Raw genomic sequence first — 22,535 nt, 5'->3', positions numbered from 1 at the left:
GCTGCACGTGTCGGTATACGCGGATCACGAATATTTTTGTAACTTTTTCTACAGGAAACGCGCGTCCTTGACAGTGTAAAAACTTACGGAAGAGAAAGCCGAGTTGCGGTAACTTTAATGGTATAACAGTAATTTTACGTGCCGTAAACCGCTTACGAAACCGTGCTTTAGTTAAAGTTAAAACAAACAAGAAGAGCAGCGAACCAGTCGCGATACGGGCGAAATAACGGCAAAGGAAGTGCAACACGCGTTGAAGAGCGGTATCGTGAGTATAATACAGTGTGTCTTCTCTATATTTGTTGCGATGATACGTGCCGCACGCTTTCCTTTTCACTCATCGTAAATGGTTTTCACGGTTTCCGGTTCAGCAATTTCATGAACTCTCGTCGCGTCGTGGGGATAAACGACACTCGCACTCCATCTTTTCCATTCTTCTTTAAGCAGCGTTTTAAGTTTCCAGCGATATAGTATTAATAATCTTTCATTTTTGTATAATTAAAAAAATTACTGAGATTTTTTTTTCTCATTTTATCTGTACGTCGTTTCAAAAAGTTTCACTCGAAAGCATTTCATTTAGCCATCTTTGACATTAACGTTCGCGATCTATAATTATACAATATCGGTATATCGACTTTCTATAATGAGAAACAACTTTTATTGGTGTGGCATGTAACCGTTGATTATAGTTATCTGTTGATTATAGTTATATATAGTTATCATTGATTATAGTTATATATAGTTATCATATACTTATTAATTATATTGAACACTTTAAAAAGAGAACAGCCAATCAATTCCTAATAGGTGGAAGAACGTGCTTTGGTTTGAATCAAAATTGCATGAAATCTACATACATATGTAGATACAGTTCATATTATTATACATATAATTATACTGCGGATCTTTATGCAAAATAAAAATGTTCAGCAGTGATTGTGGGCAGCAGGAGTTAAATAAAACTTCATTTCATTCCCTAATACATAGTTCTTTACATCTGAAAACAACGTAACACTATTTTAAGATTTTTCGAATTTTTCACTGTTTTATTATATACAGGGTGTTCCGTTTAAATACGAATACCTAAATATCTCTTCAGGTTATTGTGATGCAAAAAATATTTGTTACGTAATGTGCATGGTGTCAATGGACCAAATATCTGGCACGAATATTTTTTCCCGGGGGTCATTTTTTTCGGAGTTGTCAAGGTCATCAATGTTTTTCGATACATAACTACAATTTTTATTTTATTGCATCGTGTAACTGATGGGAAAATACGTTCAGATCAGGTCATTCAGGTCATGTTTTTATAAATATCTGAATGTATTTTTCGATCAGTTACACGATGCAATAAAATAAAAATGTAGTTATGTACCAAAAAACACCGATGACCTTTACAACTCCGAAAAAAATGACCCTCGGGAAAAAATATTCGTGCCAGATATTTGGTCCATTGACACCATGCACATTACGTAACAAATACTTTTTGCATCACAATAACCTGAAGAGATATTTAGGTGTTCGTATTTAAATGGAACACCCTGTATATTTCATCTAGCCAATTTCTTCATAAAAGCATGAAAATCCGCAGTTAATTATGATTAGACTGCGGATCTTTATGCAAAATAAAAATGTTTTGCATTGATTGCGGCAAGCAGGAATAATATAAAATTTGATTGGATCCTTTAATGACTTTGTTACGTTAAAAATAACATTACAGAGCATCCTTAAACTTTTTAAATCTTATCCCGTTTTATGTTTCACCCAACCAATTTCTTCATAAGTGCATAAAGATCCGCGGTCTAATTATTCTATAATTGATAGAATTTTGGGAGCAAATCTGGGAAGAATAAACTGCTGTGCGTCGACGAACGGGAAGTTTAGCGTGGCCCACATGGTACGGGACGTATCGAAGAAAGGAAGAAATTCCAGAGTGGTTCCCGTTTCTTTCGCAGCGGTTGCGGACAATTTTATTTTTCTTTTCGCAGTCGGTCCGGTGATCCGATGATAAGCTTGGACGATGCTTAGTGTTCGGCACGTGGTGTAATGGGCAGCGCTGGAAATTTGAACCGGATAGAAGGGGGTTGTTGGCTCGCGTTACGTTGGCATTTTCCCTCGTAACACAGCGTGCGCGGAGGATGGTTGTAAGCCGTAAGGTAAGCTGTAAGCTGCAAGCGACGGCACTGTTTGTACGGTGAACGGCACGGTGGAACGTATGAGAGAGAACCGGTCAGTTACCTGAGAACTGAGAAACACGCTGGCTGCCGGCTGGTAGCAGGACATCGATCGTTAACCTCGAAGCGAGGACACCTCGGCGTTTCACCGGTGGATCAAGCTGCGGCAGCGTTACAGGGATGCAAAAGTGGCGGGAAATACCGCGTCAACCGCGATAACCGGGCCTTAAAAATTTTCAAGTTCCACGGACTCGCCGATCCGCGCTCGTCAAAATGCTCGTACGCGTCGAATACGATGCAGTGTTTGCTGACGATTCTGTGTATCGTTCATATGATCGCCGATTCCACGGAAACCGTCGAGGAAGAGCGAGGTAAGCGAGATCGGAACGTTCAAACATTCAAATTCAAACATCGCGTTCATCGTAAGCATCATATTCTAATCAAACTATTCTGTCAACGAGTTATATCAGCCTCCTGATTGTGTTAATTCATTGTTTCACGAGAAAGATTTCGATAGTTCTGCTTAACGTAAAAGTTGAATAAAAAGTGTCGATATATATTTTTGAACTCGCGCAATTTCTACGATCTATACGGTGGCATCCAATCGCGGATATAATCGAGGCTGAAAATCGTTAAAACCGTAACTTGTCGACAGAAATTATACGGAGAGTGCTCGCTTAGCATAAATACGCTGTAAAGAAGCGTAATTGCAGCAATGAAGAGGCTGGCCAGGTTAAATAGATCGATTCGTCGAAAACCTATTTAGCTGCTATCGTTTGCATCGACCGTTTAAACGGCTTTACCACGTCAATCTGATTTGCTCCGCGTTGATCTTGCTTGGAAAGCGAAATCGACGAAATTTTCTGTATAAATCGTGTTTCCCGGCGTTTCCAAACGGTCACGCTTAAAGTTCGAGTAATCGGAGCGATCCCGGTGAGCGATTCCGCGATCGTTTTCCGATCGTGCGTGGTCTGCAATTTTTTTCGTTGTACAGTGGGTCTGCGAGCCTGACATCGCAGCGTCTCGAATCGGGACGCGATCGCTATGGTGACCGGTGGAGGCTGAGAGGGCCGGCGGATTAACGGTGAAACGGTTTGGTCCGACAACCACGCGAATTACTGCCGCGGAGTTAGCACGGGCTCCATAACGAGACAACAAACGTTCTCCGGTTCGTCGAAATCGGCCGATCTATTTCCAGGGACAACACACGGCGCGGCTCTGTGGATCGCAGCGAGGCTGAAAATCGATCGTCCCATTTCTCGGACCGGTTTCACGATTGTCAGCCAGCCCGAAACAAGTTTCCATTAATCTTCGATTTCGTTCGCATTACGGCGAACCGCGCCGCCGATAATTAAATGAATTCCTTCGCCGCTGATTAGCTGCCGACTCCTCTTGTCCTCCTGGCAAACTTTTCCTCGAACAACCACTCGAAATGTGCAATTGGGTCGAGCGGAATCAAATTCAATTTTGACCGATGTATGTACGATATTCGAAGATGCAAATCTCACAGCTCGGTAAGGATTTCGTTCGTAATTGGAACAAAGTAACTGTTGTGTTATCGGAACACAACTGTTCCACTAATTAGTATACGAATAATCTGTTCTGCGTTCGATTCCGTTGTTGCGCCGTTTTAAATTTAATTCGCCTCTTCTCAGCATCAAGTTTAGGCAGTTGAGCGTTCCTGGATTCCAAGAAGAATGGAAAGATTGAAGATTTTTTCGTAGAGATCAGATGCGTCGATTCACGCGAGCAATTACAGGGTACCGTAACAGTGGTTCTTTCGCTTGTACGTTTTATCTCGGCAAGAAGATCTGATACTCAGGTTCTTTTACGCCTCGAGGAAACATGTCGCCGTTAATTACGCTACGGTCTAGCTTAAGCAACGAAACAATTAACTGGCGAACAAAGCGGCGTCGCTTTGAGAAACCCGTTCCCGTTAACGGGCGTCTGATCATTAATTGCGGAAGTATAATGGACAACCTGCCGTAACACCCAATATGGCCGGCTTCGCCGTCGCTAGTACATGCATAATAATTATGATTTCGACGGCGATGAATGGCCGTTGTGCTTACACGTGGACGAGCAACGGTGAAAGCGTTTTACTGAATGCAATGTCCGAACGAACTGTCCCTTTTTTTTTCTAACGCTCCTCGCGCTGTTATTCTTGTCACTCGTGTTATCCAATGGTCGACCTATATCACACGGACTTTGTAGGCGGTCGGAATTCGAATCAGATTCGTGCGTGATCAATCAGTTCGTGGTTCCTCCCATTATCCGATCGCTAAGTTATAGGAGACGATTTGTGTCCCAAAAAAGTGAACCTATTCGCCCGAAATCTAGAAGTAGTACATAATTTTCTAGCGCGTCTCTGACTATACTGAAAAACCCACGTTTGCATTATCGAGGAATGAGAAGGTCGACATCCTTGCAATCCTGAAAAGGAGAACACCCCCATGACACTAAACCTACCGCGAGGGTCAAATGACCCATTTCAAATTTTTTATTTGACATTTATCGAAATCGTAAAGGCGTTTTCATGAGAATCTATTGAACATATTTTTTGACTCCAGTTTAATGGTAAAACTCTCTCACAAAAAATAAATAAATTTAATCTTGTTATTTTTATAATACGTATTATAGTACTATGCACATCAGTCACTTTTGATGGTCGGTAGATTTATAGTGTTGAGGTATACAAATACAACCCGTGGCAGAATGTTTCCAATCGGAGACATTGATACGGATTTTAGAGAAAACATTCACAATTTAGAAGTATAAAATATTACTTTATGGAGTTAAAACTGATGGGAAATGAAAAGGGGCTTATTGAAGAATGAAAACCAACAAAATAACATAAGCTTCCATTTATTATAACAAAGAAACAATAAAATAAACAAAATGTTACAGGGAAAAAAGTTTCCGATTAATAGAACAGCTGGAAGAAAGTTTCCGATTCGATTTACACTGTTCAACACCACAATTGTCCAACAATTATTGTTCGATGATTGTTATAGAGTCTTTTGCGCTGATTCCAAATATTTATATGATAACAATATTTTGCTTTTTGGTTCCAAAAACATCGACGTTGCAAACTTTGTCGTCGCAAAGGGTAGTTCCTCAAGATAAAAGTCTGCTCTATCGAGTGGTATAGTTCGATTTTACGCTGGACCCTTATTTTTTAAGATAAATTGAAAAATATCCTCAACAATTGGTGCAAAAGTGGTGTCTCTCCATCTTTAACGATTGTTTAAACATGTTTAAACATTCATAATGTATTAATATTGGGTATCACTGTATTCGGGAAAGTCGACAGAATCTTTTGCTGCAACGAACAATCCAATATCTTTTATAATAACAACACAATATTTGTTTAAAGTTGAAAAATATGTTTTTTTTTCAAAATCAAGTTTCTCAAAAACTGTGCGTTTAGGGGAAAAATTAAGGGCAGATTCGGAATCAGCGCAAAAGACTCTATAACAATCATCGAACAATAATTGTTGGACAATTTTGGCGTTGAACAGTGTAAATCGAATCGGAAACTTTCTTCCAGCTGTTCTATTAATCGGAAACTTTTTTCCCTGTAACGTTTTGCTTATTTTATTGTTTCTTTGTTATAATAAATGGAAGCTTATGTTATTTTGTTGTTTCTCATTCTTCAATAAGCCCCTTTTCATTTCCCATCAGTTTTAACTCCATAAAGTAATATTTTATATTTCTAAATTGTGAATGTTTTCTCTAAAATCCGTATCAATGTCTCCGATCGGAAACATTCTGCCACGGGGTGTATAAACGGAGCGCTCGGATGCAAATTAAAATGCAAACAATACCAAATGGATCGAGTTGCTAAAATCGAAACTGAACAGTTCGAGCCGCAGCGGCGAGTCGGTGACACGTATACGTGACACCGGCAGTTGCATCGAGGAGGACAATCGGCGCAAAAGCGAACGAAATCGTGAGAACGATGTAACCATTTGATGCATTCCGAGCTGCGTTTGCACGTGGGTGCACGGCGAGCGGAGCGGCGAGAGGACGTATAGCCTTGTTGGCCACTCGAGAAGCAAAGCAAGCAGAATCCCCGTAGGCTTTTCGTTTTTTTTACCTGAATCCTATGTACCACATATGAGAGGACACCGCGCGGAGGAACAGGCTTTCTAATAAACATATTATATTATTGCCGGCTAGTGACGCTCGTATCGTTGACCGTCATCATTCGCGCGCGATACCGTGGTTATATACGACGCGTTTCTCTTCCATTTAATCGGCTCGATTCACTATACCTCGCGCCGTACTTCCTCGGTTTACACGATTCCTGGTCGACGTAATTAGTATGTTTCAAGTAATCCTCGTCCGATAATCACTCAAAAGCTCGTTCGTGAGACGAACACGCGCTCGGAGAAATCAAATGCCACGCGCCTAAAGGAGCGACAAAAATTTAACCACGCTGCAAATAGCATAGTTTCAAACTGGCAACTGGCGACGCATCGGGAGAAGAAGAAATTCTGTGTCGCATGCTCAATTGCAATTCTGATATCCTTCACTCAGGATGTTACTGTCCGATTACGAATATCGAGATAATTATTTTCATTCGAGTTTCCGAGGAAATCTACTAATTAGGCGTTACCGGGTTAATTACAGTAAAGGAATTAGTACGAGACTGGGCGCCCCTAGTGTGGCTGGCACCTGGAGAGCTGTTCTTGCCCCTGGGGGTGCCTGATTTCCTCGACAACATGGAACCGGAAGACGACCACCTTCGCACCAGACTCGACGTAGGTAAATGACAACGATTATCAAATTCATATCGCGCTGTCCAACAACGGTCTCGCGGCTTGTTAACACTGTTCAACAAATTTCAAGTTTCCTTTTTAAACAAATTTTTGGGGCAGTGTACTTGTAAATCGAGAGATGTTGTCCTATATTCAAGTATTAAATGATCCATAGAGGAATTGTTGAGCAACCGATCTTCGTTCCTGTATGGCCAGAAGCCTTCAGGATCGGTACCGGTTTACGCGTTGATCAACAATTGCGAGGTTCCGGATGTTATGGCGGACACGATGAACTCGAACACGTTACGATTGTCGAGGAACGCGATTCAAAACGATTTCGGGTCTCCAACGATGATCCTGACGAACAATCTTCCGGGGAAAGCGTGGAAGAGCGACTCGAAGTCCGGCGGCGAGGTGGGTTTCGAAACGGACCAGGTGAAAACACGAACAACCGACGTGTCTTCTCTCCGTTGCCTTTGACGTTCGTGGGACTTATGTGTGCGTCTGCCCGCAGAAAATGGTGGATTTCGAGAAAACGACGAAAAGAAGGACCAGGTCCCGGAAACTGCGCTTTCACGTGACCTATTGGATGTTCTATCCGTTCAGCGAGGGAAAGGCAGTCTGCGTTCTGGATCTCGGATTTTTAGGTACCTGGCCGATACCCACCGTAGGCGGAGTGTGTCTGGGCATGCTGAAGGAGTACGGCAACCACGTGGGCGATTGGGAACACATGAGTCTTTATTTCAAGGTATACGAACTCCCGTCCGAAAGATTCTATCCGTCCCTGTTTTTTTCTCTGCAGCAACCGATTTTTAAGCTCCGTTTCAAATTACAGCGATCCATTTTTGTTCCGCACAGCCTAATTATTTGCTTCAATGATCACGCTACCCAGTGCCTCAACTCCAACGTGCAGCCCCCCCCCATTTCCCGAAATAAAACCTTTAGAAAATAGTATACTGATAACAACAATGCTCAGGATGGGTAGACTCGTTTCTAGGATTGCAAGGGTGCGAGCTGCGCGGAAACCCCGATCTTTACATTATCGAGAAAAGAGAAGGCGCAACCTGCACCCTTGCAATACTGGAAAAAACGAGTCTACCCCCTTAAATGGCTGAGTAAGGGAACAATTACTTGCGGACTGCTTCGCGTCCCATATACGAGAAGAATCAGCCACCGTCCGACTTGGTCTCATCATTCATATTAGAAAGTATGCGCGCGTTCGTCCTGCTCCTCCTCTTCTTATCGATACACCGTTTTGTAAACGATTTCAGGTCGCGTGCTAGCTGCGTCTGCTCAGCTTCTGTTTCAACTGTTCCAGGACGCGAGTCATCCTTCGGCGATGTACGTGTCCGCCCACGACGCCGGCGCGTTTTACAGATACGATCTACGGAGCGGCACGTTCGTCTACGAGAGCCAAGAGACGCGAAAGGGCATCTTCCAGAAGCCTATATTCCCGGAAAGGGTATACACCGCTGGCGGTTCTCATCCGATACTGTTCAGCGCCCGCGGCTCCCACGGACTCTGGACGGCGCCCGGAAAGCACAAGTTCGTCAGATTACCTCGTTTGTACGACGAGAGCGGATTCGGCACCGCTTGGCCAACGTGGAAGATGATAGAGCTGCTGCTCAAGAAGGAGAACAGCATCCTACCCGGTTGGATGAGCTTTAGGGGCAAATGGGGTAACCCGAAGAGCAACTGCCACCCTCTAGCCAGACTCGGCTTCAATATTTGCGAGTTCGTCGACGGACCGACCGGTATTCCTATGAAGAAGACCAGCTTCCGGTGCTGACGACGAATCCCCGATCTGCTAGGTGTCGTTGTGGGTATTAAGAATCAAGTGGACTTTGACAAGAGAACAACAAAAATTTAGATTATCTTCAAAACTGCCAAATAGCTGTAACTGATACTTATTATTAGGGACTGGCGTGCTAGATGGAATTGAAGTCGGTTGGGGTCTTTCCCTTATGTGCATCACCGTGAACAGTAACAGATAGGGATGCTTCATTTCGAACGGTGCTTTCTACTACATTAGTGCTGGTAAAGATTGGTCTCCATCATGCAGCTGGTCGGAAGGCGAAGACTTTGATCGGAGAGAGCTTAAATTAAAAGAGCGGTAGAGTTCGATGCAAGATAATCGTTTAATAAAAACGAGGCGTTTGTCGTTAAATTCGTTCATTTCTCGTTATGTATTAGTTTTCAGTTTAGCAAGGATTTAGAAAAGACAGCATCGACGCTCGTTCTAGAGATCCGTAAAGCCTACGCTCGATGTAAAACGATAGTAAAATACAATCTCGCTTATTACAAATAGATCGAGAGTGAATATATAGTATATATGTATATTCGTAGGCGTATAGTAAACACTTTAGGCATTGCGTGATACGTCTCGTTGAAGAAGTTAATAGTATGTGAACGCGGTACTTAGCGGTAATTACATGTTTCTCGGTGTGTGATCCTTCAGGAAAGGCCGATCAGAAGAACACATTAATTATTCTAAGTCGCGGGGTCGTCTCTGCGCGACAAATCCGCGAGAACGACAAGCTAGAACGGCGCGGGGTTCTTCAGGGTTGCCACGCGATGTCGCGTATACGTCGATCGGCGTACGACGATAGACTTATCGTGATAAGCTCATCGGGTGAACACTGCGCATTTTTTCGGAACGTTATATCGTGCAGTGTGAAGGGTGAAACAACGGATTGATTGCGTTAGGCTCCTTTTAGGCGTATCCTACGTTTTAAAGTTAAAGACATGGTAAACGTGATTGCTTATGCCGACTAATTATAGCCATTCCCTGATCACCGACCACAACATATTATCGATCAGTTCGTCCCCTGTTGAATGCTTCATTGCCAACCGGACGCGCGATTTTCCTTCGTGAACCTGGGTGCTAGTTTCCGTTCAAGGTTGCTGTTGGCTGTGCGTTCTCAGGCTTTGTTTAATTTTTGTACCCAGCACCTGCGAAAAGAAAGAACACTCGACTCTTAGATATGCGAACAATAACGTTACGTTACGCGAGATCTACTCGGAGACCTCATCTTCCTCCGGACTCTCCACACCGATGTTGCGTATGCCATTCCTCAGCAACGGGGTACCCTTATCTTTTCCTAGGACGCGCGCGCTCAGCTGGATCTTCAACGGTGTACCAGCCTTGCAACAGCTAATCTGCACCTCTTCTTTCAGAATCTTCTCCTTGTACGCTAAGAACTCTAGCCTCAACCTGTTACAGAGAAATTTGTTGTCAGAGTTACAAACGGATTTTCGAACAGTTTCAACTGTAATAGCGTATATGCTTTATGAAATGCATCGGAGAATCTTTTACTTCAAGCCATCCTTATCTTGTCCGAAATCGATAATGCGACAATTGGGATTGATCGGTCCAACGCTTATGGCCGGTGTTTTGGCTTTTCCATCGTTGTGTGGACATTGATTCCAGGGGATTACAAATTCCACGAGGTACCTGCGCAAAAATGTTTTATGGAAAATAAAAATTGTCTGCATTAATTGGAAGGTACGGGAGCTACATAGACATTTATTTTGTTAATAATTTCATAGAGTATATTTTCCTGTTTTCAATTTGATCTACTCGATTTCGTCAGAAATGCATAGCGAAGGGAGGAAGAATTTGATTTTGGAATGTTACTTGTGATAAAGTTGCAAAAATCCGAGATGAGCATCAATTTGTCCGTGTCGTTGCGGTTGTATCAGAATATTGTTGTCTTTCACGAGGCTGCTTCCCCCGCTGAAGTGCACGTGATGCTCTAAACAATGTTTTTCTTGAATCTTCTAATATTAAATTAAATATACGCATATACACCATAACAACAACATAATTTATTTTTATAATTTATTTATTTATTTTTATTTGACAAATAAATCGACCGCGAGGGTTGTTTTTAAATGTGCTTCCCTAGTTTTTACGTATAGGAAACGGCGAGTTTAATTTAATTTGAATGAGCGGGGGAAAAGTGACCCTTCACCGTTACACACCGACATGAGTGTCTCCCTTTCTTGTTTTAATTTAACACAAATTAAACTTAATCTTCTTCAGCTAAAAATTCAAGCAAACTAACTACATAGCATTTGTTAGGTAATTTCTCGATAGAAACGGATAATTATAATGTAGCGACACAAGAAAATTGCTAAGAGTACATGTAAAAATTAATGGTTTGGCTCTTTTTTAAGGGGAATCGCCATCTAGCGATCATACGGTGAATTGTATAGCCCCATTAACGCGGGAACAGTACTGAAAAAACAAACGTGTACCGTTTTAGTATTTGATTTGAATCGATGATTTCGAAAAACGATTACTTCTCACTAAGTGTACACTTACATCGTACAATGTGTATACTACTCTAGTAAACACGATTATAGGAAGCACGCTAGAACACTCTAGTCTAAGAAATTAAATATAGATAACTGAAGACCTAAATGTTCAATGTTCTAATCCCGGATTGGAAACAAGAAACACATCCACGCTGTTTACATAAGTACATCAGCAAAAGATTAAGCGTCATGTGACATTTTACATAACGAATAACGTTACGGATAAGAATAAGCATGTAAACGAATATTCGTATAAAAAAGAATTGTAATATTCACTGCCTACTAAAATTCCGGTTAACGACTGAACTATTTTGCAATCCATTTTCGCGTAATGTTGCATATGAAATGTCCGATTTTTAGCAATTACATTAAACAAACGCAATATTGTACCCAATGTATTTAAGTTTCTTGATTGTATTACGGTAAAAATAAGTTATTATGCTCATTCGCGTTTTTCATTTACAACATTGTTATCTTGATTTTGTAGTTCTTTTTTTTGCCAGGACATACTTGACAAAATTGTGTTGTACAAGGTTAAGAGAAACATAAGATAGTAATATGTAATAGTACACAACGTGGCTCTATATGTTTTCATGGTCAGCCAGTATTGCCGAGCGTTATCATTATCAGTATTGTCTATTTAGAGTCGAGCGATAGATTCGCTATCAAGTGGTGGTTACACACCGGTCTGGAAGGTTAACGAATATGTTCTCGGACGAAGCGGTTTCTCGACGTATGCAAAACGAACGCGGGAAAATGGAGAAAAATCGAAATCTCCAATGAAGAAAGCAATGTTCTCTCGACAGCTGAGACGTTCAAAGTGGCGCGCTTTTAAATGACCCAGTTACAAGCGTATCCTAACCTAGTATGTCATAAAGAACCGGTCTCGAGCGATTTATAAATATTCGAACGTTTTCTTAACAATTTAATGGAACAGTAGTGTCATTCGTTCGGATTGTCTTATCGATTTCTGGATGTCGAACTCCGACTATGCAGATTTACGCGAGTACAAGTGTCACGGTGCAGTTTGCCAATTCAATAAAATGATCACAGGAATGTGGATGATTGTTACATGTTCTTGAAATGATTCGTTACCTTTATCTCCCATGTTTTGTAAGGCAATTTGGCAGTTGTATTTTCATGCTACGCGAAACTACTTAATTTAATATTCCGTACCGCAATGTTAACTGCACTTCTATATGTCGGTAGTGTGCATCGCCAGGTGCATGCTCGTTCTAACGCATCGAATGGTTCTGACTATTCACACCGATGGCAGCACTCCGCCTAATTAGAGAGAGAAAGAAAGAGAGAGAGAGAGAGAAAAAGAGAAATACCACACAACCTTAGACCATATATACTTATAGACCCGGCATAGGTATAGTATGTGCAATGTGCAGGTATGTGTATCAGTGTGTATGTATAGGAAAGCCGAGGGTTCAGTGAAGCAAACATCGTGGTAAAGTGTGACGTCACAAGATAATTCTTAAGATAATTTCAAAATAGCTGACAAGGCAGACCGAGTCGGTGACGCGTTATTGGCTGGTGACCGTGGATGGTTAAATATTCAATGAAATTGTTATTCAGAGAATCCTCTGTGTCTATATTGTACAATAAAGATAGTTTATAAATGCACAATAAAAAATATTGGGTATTCATTACAGCAGCAAATGATTCGTGCCGCTTTTCCCATAACACGCAATGTTAATTCCGGTACGAATTATTTGCTCTTCCTAAACGTCCATACAGCGCCATTTCATGCAGCGGCAAAACGCTCAAACTGTTAGCCAAATATTACCGACAGAGAACCTGTCGGTATAACAGCGCTATTTAGCGGTAGATTAGGAACTAAATTTGGCTAACAGTTTGAGCGTTTTGCCGCTGCAAGAAATGGCGCTGTACGGCTGTATCTTCTCGCAATAATTTAATCTTGCGATAGAAATCAAAATCATTTTATCTTCAAATTGAATTGTTTATTTATTATTAATACTGATTTAATTTCTGACTGTTTGTCAATTGTAATCAATGAATGTGCTCTTTCTGTTACAGATTCCGCGGGAAAAAAATTCATCGATCGAAGAACCATATTCATTGCCCAGATCGATACTTCACGTTGCTTTCGATAATCGAAAGTGTGACAGCTTCATGGCGTACTTTGTTGAAGCAGGAACGAGAGGACGTGAGCGTGAGTACAAATTATATTTCCAATTATACTATGTTATTAAACATCATTATTCATATCATTAATGAAAAATTAATAAATAATCAATTTGAATTATTAATTTTCTATTAATTCGGATTTACTCTTGTGTCGCGACGATCATTTTTATTTGAATTCGTGTCGTGCGATAGATATCGATTTTATTTAATTTCCTTTAGAATTCATTTTGATTTGATATTCAACTTGAATTATTTATTTATTATTAATTCTTATTTAGTTTCTGACTGTTGGTCGACTGAAATTAATGAATTTGTTGTTTGTGTTACAGATTCCGAGGGAAAAGAATCCATGAATACAACTCGTTGCTAATCGGTGCTTTCTTCAAACAGGAGAGGAGACGTGTGCGTAAATACAATTAATAAATATTCAACTTTAATTATTCAATTCCTATTGAGAATAAGTGGATTTATTCTTCCCGTTACAGAGCCCTAAGGGTATAAAATATTTTGAACCTGTTGCCTAAGGGTGTGTGCATACCAGAGCGTCTCGAGAAGGCCGCGGATCGTTTCGAGAAGGCAGGGAGCCTTGGAGGAAGGGAGCAAGGAGTCCATGCGGCAACAAATCTCTAGCAGGTAGACGGAGAGCAAGTAGGAATTTTTAAAGGTTTTGAAACTGAAATTAACGGTAGAGGATGGTAGTTTGTCATAGTGGTGGTTTCATTTAAAAAGACGACAACAGCACATGGAAAAACAGAAAGAAATTCAGCCCTGTTTCTCGTAACGAATGCAGATAGAGTGCAGACGATTTTTATTTTGCACAACAATTAGATATATTGAAGTTTTAATAATTTGAAAGGACACCGATTCACACCGCGTCAACTATCAAAATTTGATTCGGTATTTAATACCAGAGGGTATGGCATCCGGCCGTCCCAATCGATGACATCCTATAATTCGTGGTCCATTATTTCCGCGATGCTTGATTTACGGTTCTCTATCGTTTTTCTTCGGCGGGCGATAAATTTTATCGCGCGGTTCTAACCGGGTTTTCCGCTAGCGGTGTGGATAAACTTCTGTGCAAGGAAAAAAGAAAGGGAAACGAAAAAACTTCAGAAAAAAAGGATGGAGAAATATGTCGGTCGGCCCCGTAACTCGGTTAAACAACCGCGCGCGGGAATCGGCCGGTGTAAAATTTCGCAAATCTCCCGGAGAGGTTCTCGCGCGTTTCTACGGTTTCCCGGAAAATGAAACCACCGTGCAACAATTGACCGACGGAGAAACTGGCTCCGCTTTTTCCGAGCCATTTCAAACAATGTCCGTCCGCGGCCGAGTTTAATATTCTCGTTCGGTGTTCTCCCTTTCGTTTCTCTTGAGAAGATTATCGGTAGGCTCTCGGTAGATAAAACTTGAAAATTTTTAATATTTAAATTTCAAATATTTTAACTCGAAAATTAAACATTTCTTCCATCCTATATTATTTTTTTCACTTTATGGATATGAATTTGATGTAGTATCTCGTGCAATACTTAAATGTGTAGTAATATTTTGATAATATTCTGAATAGTGGTAGAGCGATTTATAGTGGTGACTCCTGACACTCCTAACAGTTGAAAGAATTCAAAATTCGAACACGCGTTTTCTCGAGCGAGCAAACGGAGGAAGGAGGGAAGGGAAAAGAATATCTGCTGGAGGCAATTGATTAAGAATCGCGAAACCGCGATGGTGTACGGGTACCGGAGGCTGTAGGGGATGGTTGAAATTTTTGGCAAGGCAAAAGGGACGGTAGCATGATGGAGAACGGGGGAAAAACGGGCTGCTCGATTGCGCTAGTTTCGTTCGCGAGGCCGTGCGAGTCATCAGTCTCGCTGAATGAAAAACGGGCCGGCGCGGAACCTCGCGCGACCCTGCAAGCTTTTGCCAGCGCAAAAACGATGCGTAACGATACACCTCTCCCTGTACCCCCTTACGGTCACCTCGCGCACGTTTAAGGAGGGTCGAAACGCACAACGAGAGACGCGCGAAACTCGCGGCCGCGCCATAAATGAGCGTTGCTCGCAATTGCTGCGCGTCGTAATTAAATTTTTCCACCGCTTTCTGTTTCCTCTTTTTCTTCTTTCCACCAACCGCCGACTCTTTTTTTCTTCTCTCGCACGTCTCCCCACCTCCCCGTTTACCAGCCACTGTTCTTTACCGTTGTTGCCGCGCGAAATCCCCGTTTGCAGATGCGGCGTTTGGATGCGGATGTTTGCGCCATTAATCTTCCGTTGATTCGGCTTTGCGTTTAAGAACTTAACGGGCTCTCCGAGCGGACACCTCACGGGGCTGCAGCCAGTCTACTTTACTCCCGTGCTCCATATTCCGAATCCTTAGTGCTCGTACACGAAGTCTTATGATCGGCGGCAGAGTAATCGAATCGTTGCGTTGGAGCCGTTTATTAACCATTAACTTTCTCTGTTGGCTACGACGAATAGAGATTGGATTTTAATCATTTTTCTGGGTCGAAGATAGTGTGACAACATGAAAGTATTCATCAATCAACTGAAAAAAGACGGACATGTTTTAAACCACCCCCACTACATTCAACATTTGTGTTTCAGGGAATCCGTCTCACTGTGCAAATTCGATATCGCTAAATGATCACGACAAAGCTGTGCACGTTTGTAAACATTATCCGATCCATTAAAAACGTCAGGATTAAAACGAACAAAGCACATTTGCAATGTTACGGTAACACGTGAACAGAAACAGAGGCGTATTTCGCAACGGAAGAAAAATCTATATTTCTGGAACACATAGTATTAACTAGGTACGATGAAATCAACTCGGTCGCAGGCGATTCGTTCGCAGCTCGTTAACAATTATATAACAAACAAGAGAAGAGGGATTGTCGCCGAGGAAACGGAACGATAACGCAACAATAGCGGCCGCTCCCGTTCCTTTTTCTCTTAGCCTTACCGAAACGATAAATCCCGTGGAAAAAGTAACGAATAATCCCCTGGTACGGATATATCCGCTTAATAACGGGAAGGGAGGAGACGGCCGAGGTATTAAAGTCGAGTCCACTTTATCGAAGTGCCCGGTTTACAAACTGTATGGCCAGTAATTCATCGTCACGGCAGTTACGCCGTGTTACGAAGCCCGTCGCTTCGTAATTAGTTTAACAATTGTTATTAGCCGATGGTCTAACGCGGCATACTCTAGTCTGACTAAATAGTTGTTTGGACGGATAAGTGCGGGACAAGTCGCCGACACAAAAATTCTAATGAAGCGACAACAAGATCAGGAACAACTGTCGATGCAGTATTTGCAAGAGATTTAGACAAAATTGAATCAAGAATATTTATATCATATTTCAGCTATCACGAGCCAATTGTTTCAATGATAGAATCATAGAAAATCATAGAAAAAATAATGAACGATCAAAATTTGCGACGCAAAGAAGGAGAGCGTATGGGAAATGCTATGAACTATGTCTCTTTCTTTCCTATACGCTTTCCTTCTTTGCGGCGCAAATTTTGATCGTTCATTATTTTTTCTATGATTTTCTATGATTCTATCATTGAAACAATTGGCTCGTGATATGATATACATATTCTTGATTCAATTTTGTCTAAATGTCTTGCAAATACTGCATCGAAAGTTGTTCCTGATCTCGTTGTCGCTTCATTAGGATTATTTACCATTTCCAATCTAAATTTACTTCCAAACATTACTAGACTGCAAGAAGTTTCACTTCTGCCGCGCGTGGTTCTCCACGCGTATGTTTTTTTACTTACCTGACACCTGTAAAAATTTTTCAGGTTAGTTTAGAACAAGAGTTTAGATAATTGTTTATAAATCTTTCAGCCGGAACAAAATCCGATGAGAAACTGCATGTGAAAGTAGCTGGAGGTTGGTTCACAAATTAATTCTGGTTAATTAGTTATTAACAATTGTTGCGCGGGCTGATTGTTTCGGAAGTCCCCATAATGCGTAAGACAAGGAGAGTCGAACTGTGCGACAAGGACAGACATACATAACATACCACTTCTCCAAAATTTGTTAATAACTAACAATTTAAGCATCTAACCTGCATAAAACTGAAATGGGAATGTAGCCAAGGCTTCATTTTACATTCTACAATCTTAAAAGTTCACCAATGAAGTCTTTAAAGTTAGTAAATTAATGATGAAAATGTTAGTTGTCAAACTATTCGAGATTATTCGCGAAATTTCGTTATTTCCGTAACGCTAGAAAATTGTAGTTCCTCGGTAAAGAAGTCTCGCTTCAAAATGAAGGTAGAAAGACGCTTTTCTAGGAAACGATTCAATGAATTTCATTTTTAGAAATAGTTGGACCAGAAACAAATTATTCGAACAGCTCGAGCGTCAATCATTGTAATTATTAGTTGCGCGTTCATTTTTACATTCCGTTTCGTATATTTGTATTACGTTGATTCTAGCGTCATTTTGGACAGTTCTTGCTTGTATCATGAAAAACCGGAGGAACTATCAAAACGAAATTCGTCTCGTTCCCCGTAGACCGCGCGGATATCGAAGGAAAACTGTTACTCGCGGGACGATTAATCAATTACGTTGTTTCATATTTTACAAGGTGTTCAAGAAGTTCGACCGTGAAAGTATAAATCATCAATCTATCCGTCGCGAGCGGTGCCGCGCCGCGCCGTGGCGATTATCGCGAGCAGGCGGCATGATAAATAAACCACCGTTGAAATTTCATTCATCCTTTGGCCGACATTCGAGATTATCTATCAAAATGCTTCGCGGACCGTGTTATCGCTGGTTCTCGGGATCGCGTTCAATAAATAATCACAAATCACGGCGAAGTCGCCGCTAAAGGAGCGTTCCGTTCAAACAAAATGATATCAGAACGGGGTGGGCGAGCTAGACTCGTGATTTATGGAAAATTCGATACAATGCAGCCACACTGCGATGCAGAAAAAAGTGCAACTTTCGCGAGGTTTTTTTTGGATCGTGTGCTGTGTCTTTTTACGGTCCTCTAGATGGAAATACGAGATCGATATGGCGGTCGTATAGAATATTCACTTTTTGACTAGGGATGACGAGTTAATTATACTATATCCTTAGGAAAAATTATTCGATCGAACAAATGTACATCATTGTAATTATATGTATCTTCAATGTGGAAAATATTTTCGTCAAACGCAAAATTAATTTAAACATTCCAGACTTGAACAGATTAAAAATGACACGTGTTTAATTAAAATAACATCTTCACGATCGTTCAGCAATTTTAATCTGAGTCTGCAATAAATCGACGGTTTAGCAACATTTTATACGGCGGAGTTACGTAATTATCATATTATCGGTTGCCTCAGAGAGATTCCCTGGTTATCGTATTTCTTCAAAGCGAGATGAAAGCCGCACAGTGTTCACGTGCCGATACCCGCACTTTGATTAAACAAGTTAAACAGCCATTACATGGACATTTAAAATCAGCAAATATTCATGCAAATGGTATGCCTCTATGGAACAGTACATTCTCCTCTTCCGTGAATTGATTTACGACGTTTAATGTGATTATTCATCCTTTAAATATTCACGTGCTCTAATATTTTTATTAATTTATCATTCTTCATTATCCGATGCTTCGCGATTCAATATCCATTCTAATACATCACTCCTCACGATGCAATGTTGTATAATCCGATTTATTCGTTTTTATGAAACTCAGTCCTTTGAGGATAATTCGATAAAATTAATTTCGAGTGGATAGTCAATTCAGGTGGTAGCAAAGTTCCTGTCAAGATCTGCCTATTAATTTCCAATTAGTAAAAACATTAATTCTAACATACATACTGTTCTGTTATTCTCAACTTATTGTTGCAAGTCGATATGATTCTGAAAATGTACAAATCGAATGCTGAACGCGAAAGATTAATTCGATTCATCAAAACGGAAAATTGATCCTGGAAATTCTACGTTCGACATCCTGCAAATAGAATGGGTGGTCTTTCAGTTGATGGGACGGGATGTGACTTATTCGATTTAATCGATACCCCGATATTTCCAGTTGGAAAAGAATGAAATTTATTGGCGTTAATACCGATCAAAAGAAAAATGTAACGAGGGGGACGCGTGTCGAACGGCGAGGGAGATCTTCGATAGCTTTCACCTGCAGGAAATCCTATGATGGATGCCGGACGGCACAATGTTGCCTGCGTAGAATACATCGGCGGACACGGTGCACACGGAGGCCGATAACTGCCGCGTGAATGCACGCCTGCAATAACGTTGATGCAACTCGATATGTAAACGATAGACATCTACGGGAACGCAGGGAAATTAAACGCGTTCCTGCCCTCGTCGAAGAAGCATAGATCGACTGGGGTGATTTACTCGGCCACCCCGCAGAAAGGGGTTGAATACCGTTCGCCCCTTTTTCCCACCTGTCTTTGCTCTTTGTTATCGGCATTATTAACCGGCGGGGGCCGAATGATATGGAAACGACGCGCTGCTCGAATATACTGCGCCATTTTCATCCGGTGGCATTTCAATGCACGCGAGCCTCGAAGAGCAGTTCCGTTGACAATTTTATCGGACTCGCGCATAAATTGTTGCTGGATTCGTTGCGACGTTCAATTCGAAAGCACTGTGTGATCTTTATGCTTTTATAGCTTATGCAATTTGATAGAATTTTGAATAAATTTTATTTGTTTTGAATTTATACAGGCTGTTCCCATTAAAAATAAGATCTTATTTCATTCCGCTTTCTTAAAATTTGTCTAGAACAGTTGGAAAATGCATGAACGTCCGCAGTCTAGTGATCACACTGCGAATCTTTAAAATCGAATGAAAACAACTTAACAATTCAACAATTTCCTTCTTCTTTTAACTTTTAATTACTCGTATGCAGTACTTCCAACCTCAAAACATTAAATTTAGCGTTTCAAGCCTACACAAAGGCGCCGTTTACACTAGCAAATATTGATTTTGCATTGAAGTTAATTATCTTACTGGATCAAAAATCATTTATGTTGGTGTCATAGAAAGTTCCATGTAAATAGTTGTGTAGAAAATGAAGTGCGGGTAACTAGAAGGTTGATGGTTCTGTAAATGCGTAAAATTATTTTTGAAGTGAAACATCTTTGCTACAATTTTCTAGCGTTACGGAAGTGACGAAATTTCGCGAATAACCACGAATAGTTCGACATGTAACATTTTCATAATTAATTTACTAAGTTTAAAGACTTCATTGGTGAGCTTTTAAGATTGTAGAATGTAAAATGAAGCCTTGGCTACGTCCCCATTTCAATTTTATGCAGGTTTGATGCTTAAATTGTTAGTTATTAACAAATTTTGGAGAAGTGGTATGTTATGTATGTCTGTCCTTGTCGCACAGTTCGACCCTCCTTGTCTTACGCATTATGGGGATTTCCGATACAATCAGCCCGCGCAACAATTGTTAATAACTAATTAACCAGAGTTAATTTGTGAACATTTGCAATTGGATAACATCGAATCAACCTCCAGCTACTTTCACATGCAGTTTCTCATCGGATTTTGTTCCGGCTGAAAGATTTATAAACAATTATCTAAACTCTTGTTCTAAACTAACCTGAAAAATTTTTACAGGTGTCAGGTAAGTAAAAAAACATACGCGTGGTGGACCACGCGCGGCAGAAGTGAAACTTCTTGCAGTCTAGTAATGTTTAGAAGTAAATTTAGATTGGAAATGGTAAATAATCCTAATGAAGCGACAACGAGATCAGGAACAACTTTCGATGCAGTATTTGCAAGACATTTAGACGAAATTGAATCCAGAATATTTTAGCTACCACGAGCCAATTGTTTCAATGATAGAATCATAGAAAATCATAGAAAAAATAATGAACGATCAAAATTTGCGACGCAAAGAAGGAGAGCGTATGGGAAATGCTATGAACTATGTCTCTTTCTTTCCCATACGCTATCCTTCTTTGCGTCGCAAATTTTGATCGTTCATTATTTTTTCTATGATTTTCTGTGATTCTATCATTGAAACAATTTGTTTTGTGATAGCTAAAATATGATCTAAATATTCTGGATTCAATTTTGTCTAAATGTCTTGCAAATACTGCATCGAGAGTTGTTCCTGATCTTGTTGTCGTTTCATTAGGATTATTTACCATTTCCAATCTTAATTTAGTTGTAAACATTATTAGACTGGAAGTAGTTTCACTTCTGCCGCGCGTGGTTTTCCACGCGTATGTTTTGCAAATAGAATGATTAACGGCTCGCGCCAGTGTGGTTTCCCTAAATATTTTTTCCGAAATTTCTTAGGAAGATCTTACCCCGTTATTTTAATAATTTTCACCATGTGTTTCCCGAAATTGGACATCAGCAGTCACCCTGAAAATGTTGAAAAGGTCTTACAATTTTTTCTGCAGTGTGTCCCACCAAATTGCAGGAAAGTTCGCGGGGCAGGCCTGCACGGGGAGGGAACGAGAGAGAAATAGAGAGAGGGGCACTCAGGTGTGGGCGCCGCGCGCGTGCGACGACGCGGCGCGTCGCGTCGCCACTGCTGCACCGTAACGTAGAAACTCAGTCCAACGGCGGCGCCGCACCAGACGTACGTGTTAGGACGCGCCTTTACGTGGTCGACTGATCAAACGTCCGATTCAGTTCGATTCCCATTGTGCCGTTTCAAAAAGCAAAAGAGAAAATAACCGCCGTAAAATAACAGAACTAACGAGCAACCGAAAAGAAATCGAAGGGAAAAATTTCCGATAAAAATCGAGATCTTCCCGTTTGATCTTCAGGATTGAAGGACTCGCCGCTGTTCTGGATCCCGCGATCGCTGCTCCGTGACTCTTGTTTTTTTTTCTCTCGAGAAAGAAAGGATCGCGTTGATCGATCGGGAGTTTCAGGATCCAAGGGGATCGCGAATCGAGAAAGTCGGTGCACCGAGTGCCTTTTCCCGTTTCTTGTTTTCGTTTCGCGGGACGGAACGTTTTGGTCCCGCCCCTCTGGGCGGCTCCTGACCGCAAGGATCTGAATCCTTGGCCCGAACTGACGGACTTCTCCTCTCTCAGTACGAGCCTGTGACCGGCACCAGGATGTTTTCGTCCTCGAGAGCTTTCCCGCCGCTTCTCATCGCGGCGCTCTTCGCCTGCATCGGTGAG

At 41.2% G+C, this 22,535-nt stretch overlaps 3 protein-coding genes and 1 long non-coding RNA gene across 6 annotated transcripts in view; 3 read left to right on the top strand and 1 right to left on the bottom strand.

Moving 5' to 3' along the window:
- Positions 1 to 40: 40 nt before the first annotated feature.
- LOC143219098 (uncharacterized) lies at positions 41 to 9,241 on the top strand. 2 transcript variants are annotated; one of them, XM_076444934.1, is made up of 6 exons: positions 41 to 265; positions 1,986 to 2,542; positions 6,807 to 6,941; positions 7,110 to 7,348; positions 7,449 to 7,682; positions 8,253 to 9,241. In XM_076444934.1, exons 2-6 carry the CDS (start codon positions 2,467 to 2,469, stop codon positions 8,721 to 8,723), a joined length of 1,155 nt encoding a protein of 384 aa, XP_076301049.1. In that variant the 5' UTR covers positions 41 to 265; positions 1,986 to 2,466; the 3' UTR covers positions 8,724 to 9,241. The 2 variants fall into 2 exon arrangements, with proteins under 2 accessions (XP_076301049.1, XP_076301048.1); XM_076444933.1 differs by having other exon boundaries at positions 1,822 to 2,542.
- Positions 9,242 to 9,686: 445 nt separating this feature from the next.
- LOC143219108 (adipose-secreted signaling protein) lies at positions 9,687 to 12,510 on the bottom strand. Its single transcript, XM_076444947.1, has 5 exons — positions 12,350 to 12,510; positions 10,572 to 10,689; positions 10,251 to 10,388; positions 9,962 to 10,148; positions 9,687 to 9,886 (listed from the first exon to the last, which is right to left on the bottom strand). Exons 1-5 carry the CDS (start codon positions 12,360 to 12,362, stop codon positions 9,830 to 9,832), a joined length of 513 nt encoding a protein of 170 aa, XP_076301062.1. The 5' UTR covers positions 12,363 to 12,510; the 3' UTR covers positions 9,687 to 9,829.
- On the top strand, positions 10,382 to 13,963 carry LOC143219114 (uncharacterized). Its single transcript, XR_013011242.1, has 4 exons — positions 10,382 to 12,651; positions 13,301 to 13,436; positions 13,741 to 13,813; positions 13,897 to 13,963. It is a non-coding gene; the product is annotated as an uncharacterized LOC143219114 (long non-coding RNA).
- Positions 13,964 to 13,996: 33 nt separating this feature from the next.
- The window catches only part of LOC143219109 (uncharacterized), a 170,701-nt gene continuing 162,162 nt past the window's right edge, over positions 13,997 to 22,535 (top strand). The window contains exon 1 of one of the 2 annotated variants that reach the window (XM_076444950.1): positions 13,997 to 14,044. In XM_076444950.1, the coding sequence (XP_076301065.1) occupies positions 14,022 to 14,044 (23 nt within the window). In that variant the 5' untranslated portion in view covers positions 13,997 to 14,021. Of the gene's footprint in view, positions 14,045 to 21,940; positions 22,531 to 22,535 lie in introns of those variants that run through there. The other variant, XM_076444949.1, reaches the window with a different exon arrangement.

Source organism: Lasioglossum baleicum, unplaced genomic scaffold, assembly GCF_051020765.1.
Source record: "Lasioglossum baleicum unplaced genomic scaffold, iyLasBale1 scaffold0021, whole genome shotgun sequence".
Lineage (NCBI taxonomy): Eukaryota > Metazoa > Arthropoda > Insecta > Hymenoptera > Halictidae > Lasioglossum > Lasioglossum baleicum.
Note: the sequence above shows the minus strand (reverse complement) of the source record. Positions and strands in the feature narration are given on the sequence as shown.